This window comes from Salvelinus sp. IW2-2015, linkage group LG4p (assembly GCF_002910315.2).
Source record: "Salvelinus sp. IW2-2015 linkage group LG4p, ASM291031v2, whole genome shotgun sequence".
Classification (NCBI taxonomy): domain Eukaryota; kingdom Metazoa; phylum Chordata; class Actinopteri; order Salmoniformes; family Salmonidae; genus Salvelinus; species Salvelinus sp. IW2-2015.
Genome location: NC_036841.1, coordinates 18,060,295 through 18,074,189, shown reverse-complemented (window position 1 = coordinate 18,074,189; position 13,895 = coordinate 18,060,295). Strand labels below are relative to the sequence as shown.

Sequence of the window (13,895 nt, the reverse complement as noted above, 5' to 3'; positions counted from 1 at the left end):
GAGTCTCTGCGGGTTTTCGCTCCTCCCTTGTACTTGATTGATGAAGTAAGACCACTAGTTAGTAAGGAACTCCCCTCACCTGGTTGTCTAGGTCTTAATTGAAAGGAAACAATCAAAGTCCAGCTGACACTAGACCCTCCATGGAATAATTTTGTCACCCCTGATGTAACTGATATAATTCGGATACAAAGAGCCAGACAACAGTGTAGGATCCTGTACATCTTTATTCATCACACAAATTGATATTGTTTGCAACATACTGTATCATTAATGTGCATCAGACAAGCAACTGTTAAATGTTATACAACATCGTTTTGTCAACTATTTCCGAGCAGTTTCTCTTTAGAGTCGTTGTTAAATATGTTTAATTACATTTTAGCTTGATTATAGTGTTACCATCTACACACAATTTGATTTGATCATTGGGGGGACTTGCTCTCCCTCTCATACAGTATGGTCACGTTTCAGGCTAACTACATTGCCGATATTGCATTGCATCAACCCATGGTCAATCGATTTGTACAGACAGGCATCAGATTGCGATGTCATATGATGTGATATGACATCTCATATGACGTGATATGACAGCTATCCAGGCGTTGTGAGATTTCGCAGGCGTCTGCAACGTAGTCAGCCCGGAATGCGGCCAGTATGCCTTTGGTAAGGCATAGAACACATTCTTCAGGCCACTCCAGTGATTAGTCTGAATTGATGGTAAGGCAGTGTGTTTTTTTATTTTATTATTTAACTAGGCAAGTCAGTTAAGAACAAATTCTTATTTACAATGACGGCCTACCCCGGCCAAACCCAGACGACGCTTGGCCAATTGTGCGCCGCCCTATGGGACTCCCAATCACGGCCGGATGTGATGCAGCCTGGATTCGAACCAGGGAGTGATGCTTCTTACAATGAGATGCAGTGCCTTAGACCGCTGCGCCACTCGTGAGCAAATGATCCCTGCCGATGGTGAGGTTGCTCATTTTGGTCCATGACAGGTTTGACTCAACAGGATTTGAAGAACCTCAGGCCACGCGATTCGTTGGTGCTGACAATGCCGCTGACCGATTGGTCCATACAAATGATACAGCCAGGTTCCCACTGCTGTTTTACAATATTATGTACACAGTAGCTACGCCCATGTCCAATTAAAATACATCATTGTGTGTTTGTTCACTTAATTTGCATAACCAGTCAATCATAAAACATCTTCATAAGGTCAGCAGCAATATGGAAAATAAGAATCACAGCCAAATGTTTCCGAGTTCCATATAACACAAACAAACAAAAGGACAAGGTCCCAGAGTTCTGGAATATCACAAATACGTAACAAATACACCACTTCACTGATCAGGAGTGTGTATGATGAGTGTTAGCACTTATATGTGTGGTGTGGTGTGTGTGTGTGTGTTTTTGTTTACTAATTGCACTTGAGGATGAAGATATGTGTATCACATTGCCAGTCAGATATCTGCAGGTTTTTGGCATATTCTGGATACATCTGGAACTGTTCACTGTACACATAGGACATGGACATGAATGCACAGAGAATGTAAAGTTAGAAACATTTTGTCATTGCGATACAGCTTATTGGAATAACAGCTCTAAACCAATAGAGGAAAAAAAGACAGTTGAAATTGCCTTCCTAAAAGATATGCAACATTTCAGACTTCACATCACAACTTCCACCATAACTGTGTGCCTGTACATTCTGTCCAAAATAATACCAATGTCCACACACACACATCCACTGAACTCTCTTTATGCACAGTTATGGCGTTAGTACCATCAGTTCCCCAACAGGGACTAAGCCATTCCTTAACTTTCCGAGGAAAGACGCAGTACCTCTTCTTCCACCTGTTTCATGTAGTCCTGTAAAGGACTTCTCAAGGTGACACGGGCACTGTAGGGTTGGTGGGGTGTGGGGACAGGTAAACAAAATGGGAAGACACCATTGCTCAAAAGCACCTCACAATGCTCTGTGGCGACCGTTACTTGGGAAACCGACTAATTTGACGACTCGACCGATCGATCTAGTCAAAGGGAGAATGGGTGATGTGGGGGGAGGAGAAGAATAGCTTTTTTCTATTTTGAAGTCTCAGAAGAACTTGTCGTCGATGCGGAAGTGCGGCCGCGTCACGTCATCGGGGTTGATGAACACCGAGATGGACTTTCCGGGGTTCTCCGTCACCAGCTGCTGCAGCTTCTTAGCCAAGCGGTCATCCGGCTGGTGCTCGCCGCCCGCGTCCGACTGTGGCGACGGCAGGTTTGAGGCACTGCCGCGCCAATGCAGTTCCAGGGTCAGTCGGTTGGCCGCCTTGGCGTGCTCAATGGTGGTGCGCAGGTGCTCGGCCGGGTCGGAGCGCACCGAGCTGAGCTTGCGGGCATGGAGCATGGCCATCTCGTCCGACAGGTGCTCCAGCATGTTGCACTGTGGGATGAAGTAGTTGGGGCACATCTTGTTGACCAGGCAGTTCTGCAGGTCATCGATGAGGCCTAGCAGGAAGTGGGCTGAGAAGTCTTCCTGGGACAGGTAGGTGGCGGGGAGCCGATCGCAGGCCCACAGCATCATGCTGCGCAGGTGGTAGGGGCTGATGGCCTTGGGCCTTGACAGCAGCTTGATAATGATGGCCTTGCAYGCCTGGTAGGCCTGCATCAGGYTGGCCGAGATGCACTTCTTGAGCTGCACTTCRCTGCGGGCRAAMGACAGGCGCCACTCATTCTCCTTACGGCCCTTGTGGGAGCAGGCAGGCACCAGGTAGAAGCCGCTGATCACCTCCTCCTCTGTGATYTTGCCRTCCCAGAAGTGGTTCTCCATCAGCCAGCTCTGGGCCACCGCYGGCCATCCCTTGAAGGAGACCACAGGCAMGATGTCATAGAGCATRCGGCTGCTGCCCACGCCCAGGATGACGGAGATGATKGTGCCGTTCCGCTCCACCTTCTCCACGCGGGGCATGCCGCGCTGGGGCTTCTTCTGGATCTCCACCAGGACCACGCTGATGGACTCGTANTCCACCTTCTCCACGCGGGGCATGCCGCGCTGGGGCTTCTTCTGGATCTCCACCAGGACCACGCTGATGGACTCGTAGAACCAGTCAGCCACCAGTGTGGGTGAGAAGAAGTAGTTGGTGGCGCCATTGATGTGGTCTACCACTGTGCAGCAGTCCTTCCACTTGTTGATGGTGCCCTCGTCGAAGAGGCGCAGGCTCAGCCACGAGTGGCACAGGGCTGAGTGGCGCATGTCCAGAGTGACCGGCTGGTTGCGGTCGTGCAGCTTGAGCGCAGGCACGAGGAGGGTAAAGTCCATGTCATAGTCGGTGCCGCGGGCGTAAACACTCAGCTCGTCTAGGTCCATGTCGACCACGCCCTCCCGCACACCACCTGACAGCAGCAGGTACTCGTTGGCCACAGGGAGCTTCTGGTCCAGTTTCTGCACCATACCTGATGGGAGAAGAATAAAGGGGGATTAATAGTGGCCTGTGTGGTCCAGCGGTTAGAGTTGGCATGGGTTCGAATCCGGCCCACTGCCCTTTGACTCAACCTCCTACCTTTCCTGTCTTTCCTTGCCTGTCCTATCTGTTCAATAAAAAGGACAAAAATACAAAAGGAGTGAGACTGTCCCACTCCTTAAAAAATATGGGGATGAATAGACAGCATATAGCTAGCCTATGATTAGGTTTTCACAGTACAAATTCTCTGTAATAAGGTAGCCTATGCCATTCCAAAGGAATGAGCATTACACAGAGGCCTGTACTCTGGAGCGGGATCGATTTGGAGGTGGAGGGTCCGTCATGGTCTGGGGCGGTGTGTCACAGCATCATCGGACTGAGCTTGTTGTCCGTACAGGCAATCTCAACGCTGTGCGTTACAGGGAAGACATCCTCCTCCCTCATGTGGTACCCTTCCTGCAGGCTCATCCTGACATGACCTTCCAGCATGACAATGCCACCAGCCATACTGCTTGTTCTGTGTGTGATTTCCTGCAAGACAGGAATGTCAGTGTTCTGCCATGGTCAGTGAAGAGCCCTTATCTCAATCCCATTGAGCACGTCTGGGACCGATACTGACTGTTACTTTTGATTTTGACCCCCCCTTTGTTCAGGGACACATTATTCCATTTCTATTAGTCACTCAATTAGAGCAGATTGAGCAGCTTGTTGTGGAACGGGTAAGACAGCTGGTTACATTTTTGATTCATCAACTAAGTGCAGTCGCGAGATGTGACTGATATTTCACAGGTGGGGAGAGAGCGGTGGACATGGAGGGGGCTTGRCTTGAGTCATGACATTTGTATTTGTAACTAAACATAACATCATTAACCAGTTCTCAAGATTTGAAAAAAAAAGGTCCTGTCCCGGGAACACTAGAGATCACTTTTGTGTCCGGGTTTTGGTTTCGTTCTTCAAAATGTTTTGTTATTTTTCTGTTCTGTTCCCTGAACCGGTTCCAACCCGATACATTTACATGAAATAATATTAACACAGGCTAAATAAATCTCCCCTGTCATAGTCATCCTACCATCCCATAACATTTCAGATGTGAAAAAATGACTTGCCATTATCTTATGCATCGTTGGCTTCTGGGTTCTGTGTGCACTGCACTGGACTGAGCTAGCCTAGCATGCTCCGTTAGCATTGGCTGAGTTTATTTAAGTGGACTGCAGTGCTCTGTCTCTTTTTTCTCTCTTCCTCTTCAATGATTCCAGGCAGTGTCTGTTCCCTCTCAGCAGCCATAACCCCCAACATAAGAGACGGGCCCGAGTGGCTCAGCGCTGTGGTCTACTGTCACTGTTTGTTTGAGACACTGTGACTTTGAGACACTAAGCGCAAGAAGCTTAAGTGTGTAGGCCTACAGTGCAAGTGTGTGTGTGTGTGTGTGTGGGCTTGTATTACTGTCCTTGAGGGTACCGGAAATCCCTAAAAGTCCCCACAAGGATAGTAAAACCAGGAAAATTCTCCCTCGTGGGGGCCATTTCCCAGGTCTCCACGAGGACGAATACTATTTTAAGTTTAGGGGTTAGCTTTAGGTTTAAAGTTACAATTAGAGTGAGGGTTAAGAGTTTGGGTGAGGATTAAGTTTAGGGAAAATAGGATTTTGAATGGAAATAAATGTTAGGTCCTCACAAGGACAGTAAAACATATGCTGTGTGTGCGTGTGTGTGTGTGTGTGAGAGAGAGAGCGAGAGAGAGAAAGAGAGAGACAGTGCAAATGTGAGTCTGTGTGTGTGTGAGACTGTGTGTGTCGGTCTGCTACTCTTTTTGTATCTTTTGCACACGTCATCTGAGTGAGTTTTCATGGTGTCCAGTTTTCTGCACTGCTGCTGAACCAGTACACCACCACAACAGTTCGCCTAATATGCCAGTCAAATCAAAGTTATTCAAGTTAGTGCAGTGATATTCAAACTCTTTCAGCGGGGACCCTATTTCTTCCTGCAAAGATTTTGATTTTTATATCAACAAAAAAACTTAAATTCATTACATTTTACTGAAACCAATAAATACATTCTCAAAAAATATATATTTTTCATCTTTCTCTTTCATCTTTCATCTTTCCATACAATGATCTGTCATCTTAATTTTTTTAAATAAAAAAATGGTGACACCCCTGTAGTTCCCCCGCGACCCCACTAGGGGTCATGACCAGACTTTGAATGCCACCGAGTTAGTGGGCACGTTAGAGTGATAATGCCAAAGCAACCGACGAAACGAATGCCGAGGAGTGAAGTCAGGGGAGGTTCAACCGTGATAGCCGAACACTAACGTGGTTTTCCAACAGCAAGGCTCAGATCAACATGGCAGTGTTGACATTGTTTATAAAAGTTTTTCTTGTCGAAATAAATATGTCACCAACCACCATATCACACACTCACAAATGGAAATATGTGTGTGTTCATTGTACAATGAATTATTGAGAGAGAATCAAATATCACATTCATTTGTATATCCACTGCTATATATGAAACGCGGCAAAGTTAGTTCCTGTTTCAGCCATGTCATAGGGTGGCGCACAATTGGCCCAGCGTCGTCATGGTTAAGGGAGGGTTTGGCCGGGGGGGCTTTACTTGGCTCATCACGCTCTAGCACCTCCTTGTGGCGGGTCGGGCGACTGCAGGCTGACCCTGGTTGACAGTCGAAAGGTGTTTCCTCCGACACATTGGTGCGGCTGGCTTCGGGGTTAAGCGGGCAGGTGTTAAGAAGCGCGGTTTGGCAGGTCWTGTTTTGGAGGACACATGACTCGACCTTCGAGCCCATTGGGAAGTTGCAGCGCTGAGACAAGATCRAAATTGGGGAGAAAAGGGGGGTTAAAAAATATGACATCTTATTCTGGTACCTCTATCTGACCACCTCGTCATAATTCTGACCTCTAAATTGAATTATAAACGCAGCAAAAAAATAAAACGGCCCTTTTTCAGGACCCTGTCTTTCAAAGATAATTCGTAAAAATCAAAATAACTTCACAGATCTTCATTGTAAAGGGTTTAAACACTGTTTCCCATGCTTGTTCAATGAACCATAAACAATTAATGAACATGCACCTGTGGAACGGTCATTAAGACACTAACAGCTTACAGACGGTAGGCAATTATGGTCACAGTTATGAAAACTTAGGACACGACAGAGGCCTATCTACTGACTCTGAAAAACATAAAAAGAAAGATGCCCAGTGTCCCTGCTCATCTGCGTGAACGTGCCTTAGGCATGCTGCAAGGAGGCATGAGGACTGCAGATGTGGCCAGAGCAATAAATTGCAATGTCTGTACTGTGAGACGCCTAAAACAGCGCAACAAGGAGACAGAACGGACAACTGATCGTCCTCGCAGTGGCAGACCACGTGTAACAACACCTGCACAGGATCGGTACATCCGAACATCACACCTGCGGGACAGGTACAGGTTGGCAACAACAACTGCCCGAGTTACAACAGGAAAGCAAATCCCTCCATCAGCGCTCAGACTGTCCGCAATAGGCTGAGAGAGGATGGACTGAGGGCTTGTAGGCCTGTTGTAAGGCAGGTCCTCACCAGACATCACCGGCAACAATGTCACCTATGTCACAAACCCACCGTCGCTGGACCAGACAGGACTGGCAAAAAGTGCTCTTCACTGACGAGTCGCGGTTTTGTCTCACCAGTGGTGATGGTCGGATTCGCGTTTATCGTCGAATGAATGAGCATTACACAGAGGCCTGTACTCTGGAGCGGGATCAATTTGGAGGTGGAGGGTACGTCATTGTCTGGGGCGGTGTTTCACAGCATCATCGGACTGAGCTTGTTGTCATTGCAGGCAATCTCAACGCTGTGCGTTACAGGGAAGACATCCTCCTCCCTCATGGGGTTCTCTTCCTGCAGGCTCATCCTGACATGACCCTCCAGCATGACAATGCCACCAGCCATACTGCTTGTTCTGTGTGTGATTTACTGCAAGACAAGAATGTCAGTGTTCTGTCATGGTCAGTGAAGAGCCCTTATCTCAATCCTATTGAGCACATCTGGGACCTATTGGATTGGAGGGTGAGGGCTAGGGCCATTCCCCCCAGAAATGTCCGGGAACTTGCAGGTGCCTTGGTGGAAGTGTGGGGTAACATCTCACAGCAAGAACTAGCAAATCTGGTGCAGTCCAAGAGGAGGAGATGCACTGCAGTACTTAATGCAGCTGGTGGCCACAACAGATACTGACTGTTACTTTTGATTTTGACCCCCCTTTGTTCAGGGACACATTATTCAATTTTTGTTAGTCACATGTCTGTGGAACTTGTTCAGTTCATGTCTCAGTTGTTGAATCTTGTTATGTTCATACAMATATTTACACATGTTAAGTTTGCTGAAAATAAAAGCAGTTGACAGTGAGAGGACGTTTATTTTTTTGCTGAGTTTATTATGTAGGCTACAGGTCATAGTTAAGACCTCATCACAACCTGATAATAACCACCTGACTACAGCTTATTACCTACTGTAAAAAGGATTGCAAAGGATAAAGTTGGATATTGAAAACCTTGTTCATTACATTTCTATTTGTTTCCATAGGCACCATTTAAAGTTTCAATCTGCATATTCTTACATTTAAAATTGATCAAGCAATGGAAAAAAACTATCTACATCACAATTCTTTGCACATCTGCACAGTAATTGTTTCATAATTAACCCACAGACATTACATGCATAGAAAGACTGGGACAGAGTATATAAATGCACATTGGGATTTTTATTCATGCCTAATAAGAGTGGTGTAATCGGGTAGATCTTCATCGAGGACTGCAGAGCAGAGAAGGCGATTTGGAGCATAGTGGCCCTCTTGAATAGTGGTGTGATKGGTCAGATCTGCAGTGAAGAGAATCAGCGCATTACAACTTTATMMATTTGAGATTTTAAAAGAAAACTAGAAAAAGGATTTTCCTGAAAAAACTTTGTGGACTCAGCTGGCTAAAAGTATTTATGTGGTACTAGTTGAAGAAGTCTGTTACAGTTATAGCTTAGAGAGGTCTTCAAAAAAGAGCAACTTGCTCATATACATACTTTGCATCCTCCTCCACCACAGCGGTCTGGGACATATTTTAGGTCCAGGCTTTTCATGACACTTACTGTAAGCATTTTGCACACGTTTTCTAAAGTTATTGTGATCATCATCACTCTGTCCGTCTCTCCCACACACATACACAGACAGCAACACACACACATACACAGACAGAGAGAGACAGAGACAGACAGCAACACCATCATTAGCTAAACAGATTTAAAAATGTAAAAATGTTAGCTAGCTGCAGGAGGTAAAAATGTTAACTTACCATGTCCATAGAAGATTAGCTAGAGAGCTAATGTTAGCTAGCTAAAATTAGCCAGCTAGCAAAACTTTCCTTGAAGGTCTTCTCCCCAACAAACCGCCGCCTTACTTACAAAAGTAAAACAAGAATGCAGGAGAATGTTATCGAAGTTTTTGTGCACATTTCGAAGCCGTCATTGTTTTCCAGCTGTGTTGTTGGGTAACCTACAGGGCGCTCTGTCCCAATGACGCATGAGCAATGCGCTTGATCGCTCAAGCTGCCTGCACCGCGCACGGAGATCTATTGCTGCTAGCACCGATTCCAATACAAATTTTAGTTGGAACAGATATGCCTACCTCCTCATTTAGCTACTGACATTAAAATAACAATGCATGCAGTAATTTGAATTGCTCAAAAGCTTTAAGGGACAATATAATTGTCAGGGTCAAATTCAGGTGCAATAATGTTTGACTATTGAAATAAATTGAATAAATATAGGGGTTTGTAAATCCTGGTGGATTGTAGTAGGATATTGAAATAAAATACATAGGCCTACGTGTTTTTTTGTTAAATTCTGAAAACTAATTTAGTTACTCTATAAAATCGAAATTGCATTCAGTGGAACAGAAGAAAATGCACAGCACAATAAACAATCGGTTACCATTAAAAGCCACACACAGCAAGCTACCAGATATTATTCATTTAAAAAACATTATTTCATTGTACTGAAGTTTTACTGTATTTTAACGGCAGTACATTTTTGTAAGGGTAGGCATATACTATATTATAGTGCATGCTCATCTTACATGCTGGTAGCCTATAACAAATATTATGGAAGTGAATGTGCAGTTTTCAATTCGGTGGACTGCAACTACGAAAAGCATTGCCATAGCCTGTACTAAAATCAAAAGCATTTAAAGCATAGATCCTCTAAATTAGGAACCATCTCTGATAGCTATAGGGCCGCAGAGACTGTCACACATTTTAGCTTGCTAATGACCTAGCAAATTCGATGCATTGGAGGTGAAATATAACACATTTTTTAACTGGTATTTCATCACCTGCCGGATAAAAACGTAAAATGGCCCTACTCCTGAAAAAGTTAATCGGACCGGAAAAACTGATGAGGACTCCGCCCGAGTACCATTAGCCTTAGCCCAAGGTAATATGATTATATCGGAATCGGGAAGAGCTCCGCCCGCATGAAGCCCCCTGAGTCCGAGTCTCAAACGGAATAGGCCCAGCTCCTTGACTGGGTCCATGAGACCCTAACCCGCTTTGGTGCGCTCTGCCAGCTGTTATTTGCCAACTGTTCTAAACGGAATCATGCAAACCCTTCTGAAAAAGAACATTACTCCAATTTGTATAATTGTAATGGTTCCAATGTCATATATTCAATGGGTGCATGGCCCACAAACACTATGCACATGTTTATTAATTGAGTAGCATTTAAATAACTGGTCAGTAGTTCGATCAGATTAATACATATTTTTCATGACATCATGAAAAAAAACGTATTTTGCATGAAATCTGGTTGTCATATGGGTATAAAACCTCCCGACCAGATTTCAACCACGCCGTATGCCCTCGAGCAATGGCAATCACAGACAGTTTGCAGGCAGTGCAGCCCTATGAATGATGTAAGACTAAAATAATGAATTATTATATTGTTCAATTTATCTAGGACCGGACAATGATGGGTCAGAGATTAGATAGATATTCGGGATTTATAGTCAGCCTCTTGATTTGATCTCTTGATCTACACTGATAGATTTGAAAGATTTGAATGGATGCTTTTATTATCGCATCCATTCACCGCTGATCAAGCTAGCGGACTGTAGTTGTTATTGAGAATTGTCATAAATACGTTTCGCATAATATTTTTTTTTTATCTGCCTCATTCTAGGTTAAAATGTCAGCTAAACAGACGTGATTTTCCCACCCACAATCTCTTACCGAGCATGGAGAAAATGAAATCCTTGGCGGTGTGAATCTCGAGCGCTCGCTGGTCGTCATATTCTCGCTGATCGTGTTTACTAAATTCCAGAATCAATCGGTTCAAATCCTCGATTCTGGCCCCGGACCTGAAATCGAGCTCGGGGTAGTTTGGGATGATCTTGTTGTTATTGTTCGTGGAGCTGGGAGTCGCAGTGGGGCTGTTTCCCAAGCTATTTACGGACCCAGCCCGGCTGGTTAGCGCAGGGGCCGCCATGTTTGCAAGAAAAAAACAGAAATGTGAACGCAGGCGTCCCAAGGCCCCACACAGGCTACCTCGGCTTCAGTTCAGAACATCGGCCACTGCTTGCACCAAACAAATCGGAGGTCCTTTAAATTTTATGCGGGGTGTGCAAAGTGCTCTCATCAGCGTGGCTGTGGTTCAATGACTGTTGGGGATGGCTGTCGAATCGTAGGCAAAGTCATTGTCATAGCTAGTGTGAGAGTGATGAAGTCAAGTCGATGATGGTGCTGATGATGACGCTAGCCGAATCAGCTCCTCCAGAGCGACGAAGGAATTGCGCTGGCGCACGTATGTAGCTGATACGTTGCCCAACCTATTATCTGACATCTGTTTGGAAGACCTTCTTCTTTAAAATGTTATGGCAGACTACACCTTTTGGTGTATTGCCGCCAACTACTACACGGGGTATTGAAACAAAACAAAAATACTATTCCATTGATGGTTGTTTGAATACATAAAACTACCATCCCACTCCTTCAGTCACATTCAAATAACGTCCTTACAGAAGCTCAGGTGCCCGTGAGGACGGAGCATTAATCGAAAGGATTCCTTGTAACGCTCATCCGCACTCACAATGATGCCTATTTTCTCCGATTTCCTCTCCTTTTGCGCTGTGCAGTTCATAACCAAATTAAAAGTCCAGGTTCTTAACATGCAACATGTCACCGAGGTAAAGACAGTTTCAAGTTGGATATTCGCGCTTTCAAACCTCAATAGCTTTCAAATCACTTGAGCCACAGACTCCAAATAAGTGTCATGATGTTGGAAAAATTGCACACAACATTGCACAGGTCTTATTTTCACGATTTGGACATTCATTCGCTTTCCAAAGCTAATAAACATGTGGAAATGTAAGCAGCATTTTTTATTCCTAGTTGAAATAGTTAGGGAGCGTAAACATTTACATTTACATTTAAGTCATTTAGCAGACGCTCTTATCCAGAGCGACTTACAAATTGGAAAGTTCATACATATTCATCCTGGTCCCCCGTGGGGAATGAACCCACAACCCTGGCGTTGCAAGCGCCATGCTCTACCAACTGAGCCACACGGACCACAAAGTAAAAAACTTTTTTTACATTCGAATTTCAATAGCTCCTTGGTCATGTGACCTACTTGACTCAAACAAGGTTCAGAATGTCCACTGACTACCCTTCTATATTGCACACCCTTTAGTTGTCCATTTTCATCTCACATGATTTTACATACATTTTTCAAAATTATAAATGTCAATAGCTCCTTGGTCATGTGACCTAATGACTTCAAATAAGTTTCAGAATGTCCACTGACTACCCTTCTATATTTCACACCCTTTAGTTTGTGCATTTTCATCTCACATGATTTGACATACATTTTTACAATTTTTAAATTTCAATAGCTCCTTGGTCATGTGACCTAATGACTTCAAACAAGGTTCAAGAATGTACACTCAGTGGGCCTACACATTGCACACTCTTTAGTTTGTCCATTTTCATCTCACATGATTTTACATGATTTTTCTAAATTTAGAGTTTCAATAGCTCCTTGGCATGTGACCTAGTGACTTCAAAAAGGTTCAGAATGTCCACTCGTGGGCCTACACATTGCACACCCTTTAGTTTGTCCATTTTCATCTCACATGATTTTACATGATTTTTCTAAATTAAAAATTTCAATAGCTCCTTGGTAATGTGACCTAATGACTTCAAATCAAACAAATCAAATCAAATTTTATTTGTCACATTACACATGGTTAGCAGATGTTAATGCGAGTGTAGCGAATGCTTGTGCTTCTAGTTCGACAATGCAGTAATAACCAACAAGTAATCTAACCTAACAATTCCACAACTACTACCTTATACACACAAGTGTAAAGGGATAAAGAATATGTACATAAAGATATATGAATGAGTGATGGTACAGAACGGCTAGGCAAGATGTAGTAGATGGTATAGAGTACAGTATATACATATGAGATGAGTAATGTAGGGTATATAAACATAAAGTGGCATAGTTTAAAGTGGCTAGTGATACATGTATTACATAAAGATGGCAAGATGCAGTAGATGATATAGAGTACAGTATATACATATACATATTAGATGAGTAGTGTAGGGTATGTAAACATTATATTAAGTGGCATTGTTTAAAGTGGCTAGTGATACATTTTTACATAATTTCCATCAATTCCCATTATTAAGTGGCTGGAGTTGAGTCAGTATGTTGGCAGTGGCCACTAAATGTTAGTGGTGGCTGTTTAACAGTCTGATGGCCTTGAGATAGAAGCTGTTTTTCAGTCTCTCGGTCCCTGCTTTGATGCACCTGTACTGACCTCGCCTTCTGGATGATAGCGGGGTGAACAGGCAGTGGCTCGGGTGGTTGTTGTCCTTGATGATCTTTATGGCCTTCCTGTGACATCGGGTGGTGTAGGTGTCCTGGAGGGCAGGTAGTTTGCCCCCGGTGATGCGTTGTGCAGACCCTCACTACCCTCTGGAGAGCCTTACGGTTGTGGCGGAGCAGTTGCCGTACCAGGCGGTGATACAGCCCGACAGGATGCTCTCGATTGTGCATCTGTAGAAGTTGTGAGTGCTTTTGGTGACAAGCCAAATTTCTTCAGCTCCTGAGGTTGAAGAGGCGCTGCTGCGCCTTCTTCACAACGCTGTCTGTGTGGGTGGACCAATTCAGTTTGTCCGTGATGTGTACACCGAGGAACTTAAAACTTTCCACCTTCTCCACTACTGTCCCGTCGATGTGATAGGGGGGTGCTCCCTCTGCTGTTTCCTGAAGTTCACAATCATCTCCTTTGTTTTGTTGACGTTGAGTGTGAGGTTATTTTCCTGACACCACACTCCGAGGGCCTCACCTCCTCCCTGTAGGCCGTCTCGTCGTTGTTGGTAATCAAGCCTACCACTGTAGTGTCGTCC

The 13,895-nt window shown here is 44.5% G+C and overlaps 1 protein-coding gene across 1 annotated transcript; it reads right to left on the bottom strand.

Annotated features, from left to right (window-relative positions):
- Nucleotides 1–206: 206 nt before the first annotated feature.
- On the bottom strand, nt 207–12,019 carry LOC111960636 (nucleotidyltransferase MB21D2). Its single transcript, XM_023982734.2, has 3 exons — nt 10,710–12,019; nt 3,014–3,438; nt 207–2,935 (listed from the first exon to the last, which is right to left on the bottom strand). The coding sequence occupies exons 1-3, from the start codon at nt 10,963–10,965 to the stop codon at nt 2,096–2,098; spliced, it is 1,521 nt and encodes a 506-aa protein (XP_023838502.1). The 5' UTR covers nt 10,966–12,019; the 3' UTR covers nt 207–2,095.
- Nucleotides 12,020–13,895: the final 1,876 nt, after the last annotated feature.